Genomic DNA, 11,796 nt, shown 5'->3' with positions numbered 1-11,796 from the left:
AACAACAGCCTGCAAGGTGAGAGTGGAGCAAGATCTGTCTGAGGAGTTTTTAGTGGAGAGAGGACTAAGACAGCGAGATGTACTTTCCACACTGCTTTTTAACCTAGCATTGGAAAAAGTAATCCGTCAGTTGCCCATCAACCCAGGGGGAACCATTTTGAACAGATTAGTACAAGTGATAGCATATGCTGATGATGTAGCAATAATCGCAAGAAATGAAAGAGCTCTTGAAGAGAGCTACTTGGCATTAGAAGAGAAAGCACAGGACTTAGGACTAGAAGTGAATATAAACAAAACAAAATATATGAAGATGGGAGACACAGAGGGAGTAAGAAGAAGGACCACAGTAAGATTAAATGGGAAGGAATATCAAAGAGTCACATCTTTCAAATATCTAGGCTCTATAATAACAGAGGACAATAAAACCTCCGTGGAAATACAGGAGAGGATAACAAGTGGAAACCGATGCTTTTACGCCTTGCAAAATATGTTTAAATCCAGGACTGTCTGCAGGAATACAAAAATTCAAATATACACAACAGTACTAAGACCAATAGTTATGTATGGATCAGAATGCTGGGTGATGACCTCCAGAGAAGAACAGTGGCTGTTACGATGGGAAAGGAAGATATTGAGAAAGATATTCGGTGCAGTAAGAGATCAGGATGGGCGGAGAATGAGGACAAATGTAGAGCTGCAAGGACTGTTTGGCCAGCCAGATATTGTTACTAAAATTAAGCAGGGAAGAATTAGGTGGGCCGGTCATGTTCAGAGAATGGCAGAAACCTGCACTGTTAAAAAGGTGTTTATAGGAAAACTTGATGGAAGGAGGAGGAGAGGAAGACCCAGGAAAAGATGGATTGATGATGTTGAGGATGACCTTAGAAAGTTAAGAGTTAAACATTGGAGAAGAAAAGCTGAGGACCGAGATGAATGGAGACAGGTGATAAAGGAGGCCAAGGACCTACAAGGACTGTAGCGCCGACCAGTAAGTAAGTAAGTAAGTAAGTAAGTAAGTAAGTAAGTAAGTATATAACTGACACGAAGATATAGTTGTTTTCACATGTGTTTGTATTGAATAGGTGGGCCACTTAAAACCAAATCATACGTAATAATTGGTATCATTACGGATCAGAAATGAAACTTATAGCATATGATATATTTTTTGTGATGTTCTCCTCTGCGATGGGGGATTTCTGAGCCTTTCCTTTCTCTGACAACATTTCTTTGTACACTAATACATGGAAGGATGTCAGACTGCGTGTTCCACACGTGACACCAAAGCTTGTACACAATTCTACAGCAAAGGAGCCACCTCGAGAAGTTAATGATTGAAGAAATATTCTATTGCCTGAGGTTACTGTTCACTTATGTGCCAGAGGCTGAATGGCTGACTACAAAACACCTCTATGTTATGGAATACAAAATAGATTTAAATCTTGATTGTTCAAAAGATGTTATAATATTGTATTTTAAGATAGATAGAAATTGAAACAATATTTTTTGTTATTTCTGCCATCTTCATCTAGATCATTCTTTCAGTTTTTTATGTGGATTTATTGGGATTAATATGTGATTTCAGGTACGATTTTATTTCCATAGTATATAATGAGGAAAATAACTCCAGCATTTAACAGGTAAACCTGCGGCAGTTCTAGGGTTAAGTCACACACAAACTGAGTAAGAACAACATTATGAAAAAATACAACTAATTTACAAACCTGAATAAATATAAAAATGTCAAAATAAAACACAAAGTAAAATCAACACAGATATGTGCAATACAGAAAAATAAAAAATACAAAAAACAGAAATGATGCAAAATTGAATTAAATACACAAATTAACAAATGAAAAATGTGAACTGAACTAGAATGCCTAGCTGTTGCTGAAACTGTAAAAAGATCGTCGATAGTTCTGTGTGCATCTGAAGGTGATGTGTTGCATTGTCTGGAATTCTTCATTACAGTCGCAGAAGGTCGAAAGCCACAACAATGCATCTCAGAGCCACTTCTTACTGCCCAGCACGAGCACTGTATAGTTGGAGCCATACACTTTGCGGAACATGAAATCCAAGAAGGAGCTGCGGTTGTCGTTATATATTTTAATGTGTTTTATGTCTTGTGGTAGTTGGACTTGCTGATGTTTAGAATTATAAGGCTGAGGATGACCGCTGGTTGGGTTGAAACTGGTCCTTTATTGAAAGGTGGATAACCTTGTATCTATTCTTCTGACTACATTTCAATACAGATAAAACATGAAGCTTTTAACTTACATTTCATCTTAATGGTCGTGTGAACAGTCATAACTCTCACTATTGGTGTGCACAAATCCTAATGGTGTCTATGAAGTCCCTCATTATGAAGGATGACATTTCCAGCATCTTTTATAAGGTAAGATTTCATATAAGATGGTATACACGCTTGAATCAGGGCGGCCACACGCAACGTAAGTTTAGGCTGAGGCAGCTGCCGTAGCTCAGAGTACAAACATCTTGCGCTTGGTCTGGGTTTATAAGAGAGACCCTGAACATGCTACTCTGTATCCTAGCCAATGTAGTTGCTCTAGTGCTCAGCCTTATCCAGGTTGATTTATTCACTATATGTAAAAAAAGTACAAAAAAGTATTACCTATGTCGGTGTAAAAAACCAACAACTTTATATAAGTACAAAAATGTTTATGTAATGAATAAACACACATCTACTTCAAGAAAGGCCTATACGTATTAAAAAGCTGTACATACATGTTACATAATAAGTAATTAACAATTTTTGTCAGGCCCATTTCTTGTGAATTAACGATTTTTGTGTTGCCCATTTCTTGTGAATATCATCAAGTGTGCAGTTAGAATAAAACACTGGAGAGGATTAAGGAAGGCTCTGTTTGTATAGCCCATAACTTGAGGATACATGCATGACAACAAATATGTTATGAATGGTAACATGGATATTTTCCAGCATTATGTACAAAGATCAATTCTGGACTCTAAATGGAGAAAAATGCTGGTTCAAGGCTCACAAAAACAAACAATAGTAATGAATAATTTACAGAATGGATGACAATACACTAACTAAACGAATCTTCGAGTACCTTTGGGAAACGAATCTTCGAGTACCTTTGGGAAAAGAAATCAACCACCACCTGGATTCAAGAAGTCAAGAAAGACCTGGAAAGGAACAACATACAAGAAGAAGAATTATTGAAAAGAAAGATTTTTAAGAACAAAGTCTTACAAATGGAATGATTCCAAGGGAGGAAGGAAAAGAAAACAGGCACAAAGTGGACTGAAGACAGGAAAAAGAAGCACAGTGAAACAATGAACGAATACTGGAAGGAAAGGAAAGAACAACTAAGGAGGAAGATTTGAAATTGTAACGTGGTCCTTAGAAGGCCGGAACGCAAGAAGAAGAAGAATTTAAGTTTGAACACAGGTCCTGTGTCTGAATTCTACGACACAATGTCACTTTTGTGACAAGATTTCTCTGGGAAAAGTGCATATTCCAATCAAGTATAAATGATATATATTTTCCTTAGATCAATGTTTCTCTTTTAGTCCACATTATAATGTAATTTGAAGCAGGATAACCAATTCACTTGCAATATGATCTACATAGGGAAGGGTAGGCCAGGGAAGGGTAGGCCAAACTCCACTCTGTTATAAAATCTCAGCTAACCATCACCAACGCCAAATGAAGCACTCACAGTGTTTCGAAGAACATTCTCCACATAATTTGTAAATACAACCACCATTTCTACTTCAGTCTACAAAACAAACACATTTAAGTACAGCAGCCCATATTTCTGATGTTACTACCCAGTGGAATTATGGCAATTCATTTCTTGGCTGCACTACCTAGGAATGTATAGTATTGGGCAATTAATGAAGATGAAGAAGACCATTTCAAATATTATGACTACACCCTTGCTCTCGTCAAAAGTCATCATGATGGGCAGTTTCTTGTCCCTCCTTCCTCTGGAAACCACGATCGATCAGTAGAGCATTGCAATCTTTGCGAGAAAGAGGGGCCAGGTCAATTCGTTCCAGTTCCTACAACAGAGAAGGGTTAAGATCAGACATGTTCAAACTGGTTATTTTGAGCTCATATCAGATAAAAAATTTAAATACAGTATAAGGGTTTGGATCTTTATGATCATCAGTCTGAACAACCTACAAGAATTTAAGAACTAGACGAGAAAACAATTTCTTCTTAATGCTAATAAAAGGTGTAAAACCGAGCTCGATAGCTGCAGTCACTTAAGTGCGGCCAGTATCCAGTATTCGGGAGATAGTAGGTTCGAATCCCACTGTCGGCAGCCCTGAAAATGGTTTTCCGTGGTTTCCCATTTTCAAACCAGGCAAATGCTGGGGTTCCTGTCCCATCGTCGCCATAAGACCTATCTGTGTCGGTGCGACGTAAAGCAAAAAAAGGTGTAAAAGGAAAAGTTGGCTTCTTCAAAGAATGAATGTAGCCTATAAGCAAAAGAAATGAAAAGGCCTGGTGAAAATGAAAGACTCCCATTACTATTGGATTAAGACGAGAACAAGAGTTGACCAAGGGAGATCGGTCGGGACCCTAGAAAGAAGGCACAAGATAGAAGGAAGTTTCGGTTTAGGAAAGGTTATTCCACTGAAGCTCAACTTGTAGGATTCCAGCAAGATATAGCAGATATCCTAGATTCAGGTCAAATGAACTGTATCGCGATTGACCTATCTCAAGCATTTGACAGGATGGATAATGGGAGACTCCTGGCAAAAATAAGGGCTATTGGACTACAGAAAAGAATGACTGAATGGGTGGCTATATTTTTAGAAAATAGAACTCAGAAAATTAGTGTAATTGAAGCTTTATCTGACCCTGTAATAATTAAGAGGGGAATTTCTCAAGGCAGTATTATTGAACATTTATGTTTTCTTATATGTATAAATGATATGAATAAAGATTCTGGAATCAGAGATAAGGCTTTTTGCAGATGATGTTATTCAGTACAGAGTAATAAATAAGTTACAAGATTGTGAGTAACTGCAAAAAGACCTCGACAATGTTGTCAGATGGACAGAAGGCAATGGTATGATGATAAGCGGGGTGAAAAGTCAGGTTGTGAGTTACACTAATAAGAGAAGTCCTCTCAATTTTAAATACTGCATTGGTGGGGTGAAAGTTCTTTTTGGGGATCACTGTAAGTACCTAGGTGTTAACATACGGAACGAGCTTCATTGGGGTAATTATATAAATGGGATTGTAATGAAGCATACAGATCTCTGCAAATGGTTATGAGGGTATTTAAGGGTTGTAGTGGATGAGAGTCGAATACAGGCAGCCGAAATGAAGTTTTTGAGGAGTAGAAAAGACAAAATAAGGAATGAGAAGATTCAGGAAGAAATTGGAGAGGAAAGAATGAATGACAGAATAGAGAAGAGCCAGCTAAGATGGTTTGGGCACATAAAGTGAATGAGTGATGAAAGAATGCCAAAAAAGGTGATGGAAATGCAAATACAAGGAAGGAGAGGCCGTGGACGACCATGATTGAGATGGAAGGAGACAATCCAACGCAGTATTAGAGAAAGAAACCTGGACTGGGACACAGTGTTAGAGGAGTAGTGGTGGAAAGACCGAAGAAAGTGGAGAGGAACCATATTTACCCCTACCCAGCTACAGCTGGATAATGGGAAATTATGATGATGGTAATTAGGGGTTTTAGTAAGGATGTAAAGAAGAGGGCATATAAGTTTCTGATAAGACCCCAACTAGAGTATGGTTCCAATGTATGGGCCAGGTGATTGAAAAATGCTACAAGAGGAATAGAAAGTTGTGTTTCTGTTTAGTAGATCTAAAGAAAGCACATGACAGGGTGCCGAGGGAAAGATGTTCACCATACTGGGTGACTATGGAATTAAGGGTAGATTATTACAATCAAACAAAGGCATTTATGTTAACAATTAACAATTGGACTGCAGTGAGAATTGAAGGTAGGATGAGTTCTTGGTTCAGGGTACTTACAGGAGTTAGACAAGGCTGTGATCTTTCACCTTTGTCGTTCGTAGCTTACATGGATCATCTGCTAAAAAGTATAAAGTGGCAGGGAGGGATTCAGTTAGATGGAAAGGTAGTAAGCAGTCTGGCCTATGCTCCCGACTTGTTCTTAATGGCAGATTGTGCCAAAAGCCTCCAATCTTGCAACTTGAAAATAGGTGCAATGAGTATGGTATGAAAATTAGCCTCTCGAAGACTAAATTGATGTCAGTAGGTAAGAAATTGAACAGAACTGAATTTCAGATTGGTGATACAAAACTGGAACCGGTAGATAATTTCAAGTATTTAGGATGTGTGTTCTCCCAGGATGGTAATATAGTAAGTGAGATTGAATCAAGGTGTAGTAAAGCTAATGCAGTGAGCTCGCAGTTACGATCAACAGTATTCTGCAAGAAGGAAGTCAGCTCCCTGATAAACTATGTTTTCAGACCAACTTTGCTTTACAGGAGAATGATTGCTGGTACAAACAGGTGGGAACAATGGCAGGAGAGTACTTGGAATGAGGAGATAAAGGCTAAGTTAGGAATGAACTGGATGGATGAAGCTGTATGCATAAACTGGCTTTGGTGGTGGGGTCATGTGAGGCGAATGGAGGAAGATAGGTTACGTAGAACAATGGACTCTGTTATGGAGGGTAAGAGAAGTAGAGGGAGACCAAGATGACGACAGACTCAATTTCTAACGATTTAAAGATAAGAGGTATAGAACTAAATGAGCCCATGGCACTAGTTGCAAATAAAGGATTGTAGCAGCGTTTGGTAAATTCAAGAGGCTTGCAGACTGAACGCTGAAAGGCATAACGATCTATAAAGATGTATGTATAACAAAACTAGCAGGCCAGATATTTCTGTTAACATCTTGTTGAAGGATTTATAAAATTATTTAACCAAACAAGACCATTGTAAATATATTGCTGAAGATTTTATATTTTGTGCAGCTGTGAGCTTGCATTTGGGGGATGGTGAAATCAAACCCCACTGTTGGCAGCTCTGAAGAGGATTTTCCATGGTTTCCCATTTTCACACCTGGCTGTATCTCAATTAAGGTCACAGCCACTTCCTTCCCACTCCTAGCCCTTTTCTACCCCATTGTCGCCGTAAGACCTACCTGTGTCAGTGGGACGTAAACAACTTTTAATAAAAATACCCCTTTTTGCTATTTACGCTACATTGCACTGACTCAGACGCGTCCCTATAAAATGTCCAAGGAGCTGATATTTTTCTTTTCTTTCTACTGGTTAAAAGGTAGTAGGCTGTAGTTTTAACCACTCAACGCAGACTCCCCAACACTCTCTGTCGTGGAGTGATGTACATTACACGCGCGTAGCACCTTCTGCTTTGTGCTTCTATCTACCGAATAGTTCTTGAACTATTACAAATGTAGTAAGATATATCTGCAGACGAAGCATTGATCTTTCATTTGTTTCATATATATATCTATCGAGTTTTTATCGATTACATATATGAGATATTGCATCTGAAAAACCAACAGTTCTCTTGTTGACAATATGGCAGCTAACGGTTTCTTGTAATCACGAATGCAAAAATTAACGTTTTACTGAATGATGGTATGGAAAGTTTAGTTTAATTAAACAAGAATCAGGATATAGAATTTGCGAGTGATCGTGACATTGATGTTGCTTTTGAAACACGGAAAGATATCGGCTATAATATTAACGATGGTGGGTTTGTGTGAGAAGGCATGGGTAATTACAGAGGGCAAAGGGAAAGGTTTGTGGCTGATTATGGGTCTCAGAATGCTACTAAGAACTGCTTGTATCCTGTGTGAAAAATTTTCAGTCGTTTTTTACAGTCAAGTTCGTAAAGATGATAGTAGAATAGGCAGATATTTATGCTCAACATCACGTGCGGTCATACAGTATGTTATTTCCGTTCCGATCGAGGGTAAATGAATGTGTACCAGTAACTGTGGAGGAAATGTGTGTAGTTTTTGCATTGTGTATGTTAATGAGCATAGTACAGAAATCTGTATTTTGATCTTATTTAAAAAATGACGGGTACTAGCCAATTCTATATTTGGTTTAGCCATATCTCTTGTTCGATTTGAAAGCATCAAAAGATTGCTCCACTTCATTGCACTAATAAACTGAATACTTTGGTAAAATTCATTGAACGGCTTGTCATTTAAGCGCGATTAACTAAAAGCCTGTCTCATGGCATGCTTGGTGCTACACTCCTCCTGCAGCACAGGGTAGTCAGGTAGTGAAAGTTGTCCCACACTGAGAAGTTAACACTACATATACACATGAAAAATCATTGAAGAACAATATAATATCCTAGCTGCTGGTAGACACACATCTGCGTCAATGATGTGCATCTTATTAATATAGCATACTTATATTGCATTATAACAAATGATGTTACATTGTTATTTAAGAATCATTCACACCAAGAAGCTCCTTCAGTAAATATTTTTTATGCAGAAGTGAATATTATTATAGTCATTCACGTCATGTATAGTACTAGCAGTAAATCCTAAAGCAAGACTCTAAGGAAAATGCAGGATTTTCAAGGAACTGAGAATAATAATAATTGGATTTGGTTCTTTTCCCCTTTTCACACCAAAATTTGCATCGCTTTCTCATTGATCTGCCTCTTGCATTTACTTTTTGTGCTGGAATTTGAAGGACAAGTAGAACTGTCACTGCCACTTTCAAATGTTATTACACTACATTTGAAAGCAACAGGGTCACAAATCAATAACTTGAACCTCAATCTGAGTGTCACCACAGGAGAATGAAACCCAGTCACAAGAAAAAACAGATCATACACAATGACGCACATGTGCGTCAGGCAGCAGTCAACATGTTAAGGTGTGACAAAAGGGAAACTAACATCAGAGCTGCTGAGAGTAGGGGGGTTTGAACCCACCATCTTCTGACTGCAAGCTCACGGCTATGTGAACCGAACCGTTCAGTCAACTCACTTGGTTTTTATAATATTATTTGACTATAAACATTTTGTCAAACGCTTTATAAAATTTGCTTGTGTACGATGGGTTATAATGAATAACACTATGCTAAAAATCCACCAAAAAGTTAAAATGAATTACAAAATTGACTCACAGAAAGCATAAATCAGAACTGGTGATAAAGGCTCTTACCTGATCAAATTTGTTGAGAAGTATCAGCTCTGGAGAGGCTCCAGGAATTGGTTTGAAAGTCACATCCTTACTGACGACAAGTTAAGGAGAGATTTAAAATACAGTGGAAAATAAAAAAGCAAGAGTTTGTTGCCAACAAGAATTCTGATATAATACAGTATTTATTTTGACTTTCCCCAACTGTCCCTGAGGATAAAGTATACAAAAAGACAATATGAATATTAAAAGTAGTTGTGAGTTGGTTGGCACATTTGACATACTGTATGGGAGATATGGTTCTTCAGGACTTAGATGGAATATTTCAAGGCAGTCACTGCAATTTCTTTTATTAATGCCTGATTGAGGTTAAATGATTTGCAGAACTGGGTGACAAAGAGAGGAATGGTTCCTCTCCACCAACCATTAATTCTATAACTTCAATATCATCCAGCCAGTATTCTTGTTGATAGAATGGGATGTTTGGTTATATGTTGTTTTCTTTTCCTCATGTACCTCATTGGGTTGTGTAATACCAGTATAAATGGTCCGTTATTGGACATTATAAATTTTCCAGCTAACTCATTCCTGGTTGCCAGCGTTCGCCCCCGTTTGCTAGGTTGGGCTCATCAGTTGGTACCTAGCACACTTACCAAGACACATGGCTAGTGCATACCGTGGAGGCCACTGCGTAGGCTACTTGAAGCGACCGGCAGTGCCAATGCACTATGAGAGACTTTGTCTCACTACCAAAAATTGATACCTGCTTGGCCATCGGATGATACAGATGTTGATTCCCATTGGGAATCTGAAATATTTGTCCCGAATGAGTAAATTTATAATACCAATATAAATGGTCCGTTTTTGGACATTATAAATTTTCAGCTAACTCATTCCTGGTTGCCAGCGTTTCGCCCCAATGTGCTAGGTTGGGCTCATCAGTTGGTACCTAGCACACCTACCAAGACGCATGGCTAATGCATACCGTGGAAGCTCGAATCTGATCGTCGGATCTATTATCAAGCCCTTTCGGTGGTCTTTGAAGGCTATCATGTCAATTCAATGGATGCTGCCGGTAATATAGAAACTGTGAAACTCCTCGAAGACTGTAAAGTTTGAGTACCTTAACACTTCAGCAATGGCAGATCTTATTTTATAGCAAAGTAAAGTCGTCTCCGTACAGGCCATGAAGGCCCTTGGAGATGTGGAAGGTAAATATAGTTTAGATAGTTTATTGCTTCCACCAGCAAGTACAGGAAATGTACACTAGGTATTGTCAGTATTAATAAAAATAATCTATAGAAAATATCTCAGCCATAATGTCTGAGTCATTAGAAAAATTACTTTAGCTACCTATATTAGGTCAGTTTTTGAAATACCACATTCTAGATACCCTTCTACACTATAAAATGCCTTTCTCCTTAAAAATTGTGACTTCCACTATTCGTAACCTCAGCACGTGATGGGGTAGAGAGGTTAGCTATATGCCTTTGCCCCCAGAAAATTAACCTGGTACTGTGTAGGCGCTTCGTTCTTCTTTTCTGGGGGTTTAAAAACATCCTATTCATTCAATATGCTGTCATCTGGTGTTAGGCGAATCCTTTTCAAACAGCTGAGGCTTTCTTCTTTTTATTCCCTTGTATTTAGTATGCAAGGATATCTGGAATTGAAGAGTATGCTAAGGGCATTAATGCACTGAAGAACAACCTCTTAACACAAATGGAACAGCCCATGTCCCTTGAATTTCCTAGGACTGTATAGCCTATAAAGCCTTCAAAGGAAAATTATCTGTCCCTTGATTTGGGCCTAAAATGTAATGAAAAATGCTCTGGTTTAAGCAGACACTGTCAAACATGGAAACAAAAGCTGATATATACCTGGAAAATGTCCAATCCTCCTAGCTGGATCGTTTAGCAATATTTTAACCATCCTATACATTCTGGATGGTCTGTGATGCAAGTGGTACAGAACATTCCTTCTCTCCCAGCCCTTACGGATTAACTGCTGGATATTTCCTTCGACCACCTGACAATCCACTTTCCGTATGGTACTCTAATGTTTCTTCTCTGCAATTCATCACCAGTAGTTCTCACAACAGGAATAGGAAGTGAAGAAATGACTGAATGCAGATTGAAGACTTATCAAGATGTCGTCCGAAGTTTAAAGGAGTTACAGGGATCTTCCCCAGGCAGAATTATTCGGACATGTTCATAGTAATTTCTGAAGCTTAAGATTTAGTGGAAAGCTAGGCAATCAAGAGTAAGATCACAGCACTAGAGAAAATTATCTGACTGCTAGAGAATGTATAATACTATACCAGTAAGAAAACTTACGAATTTTATTCATTCTGATAATGTTTGAGATATATTCAAGTGTCTCTTGTGTATAAATGGAGAATGTACATTATTTTTTAATTTGTACAGTGAGTATTCAACCCAAAGGCTGTTTTGATCCTCACCAGCTGTCATAGATGGCCTGAACGTGATAGCGAAATGAGGCGTTTGCTCCTTTTTATTACTTTTATTGACCTGTTGGCATTCTTTCCTTTTGTGTTTATCCTAGTTGTTTTATGATGTGGAATATGTTTGTTGTTTAGAAAGGCCTAACACTTAGGTCATCGGCCCCTAATGGTACGAAAAGAGATGAAATAAAGTTTAAAAGCTCAA

At 38.2% G+C, this 11,796-nt stretch overlaps 1 protein-coding gene across 1 annotated transcript in view; it reads right to left on the bottom strand.

Annotated features, from left to right (window-relative positions):
* Positions 1-3,503: 3,503 nt before the first annotated feature.
* The window catches only part of LOC136882446 (selenoprotein M), a 61,829-nt gene continuing 53,536 nt past the window's right edge, over positions 3,504-11,796 (bottom strand). Inside the window, exons 3-4 of the mRNA XM_067155102.2 lie at positions 9,155-9,224; positions 3,504-4,047 (exon numbers count right to left, since the gene is read on the bottom strand). Of these exons, the coding sequence (XP_067011203.1) occupies positions 3,931-4,047; positions 9,155-9,224 (187 nt within the window). The 3' untranslated portion in view covers positions 3,504-3,930. The remainder of the gene's footprint in view (positions 4,048-9,154; positions 9,225-11,796) is intronic.

This window comes from Anabrus simplex, chromosome 10 (assembly GCF_040414725.1).
Source record: "Anabrus simplex isolate iqAnaSimp1 chromosome 10, ASM4041472v1, whole genome shotgun sequence".
NCBI classification, from domain to species: Eukaryota; Metazoa; Arthropoda; class Insecta; order Orthoptera; family Tettigoniidae; genus Anabrus; species Anabrus simplex.
Note: the sequence above shows the minus strand (reverse complement) of the source record. Positions and strands in the feature narration are given on the sequence as shown.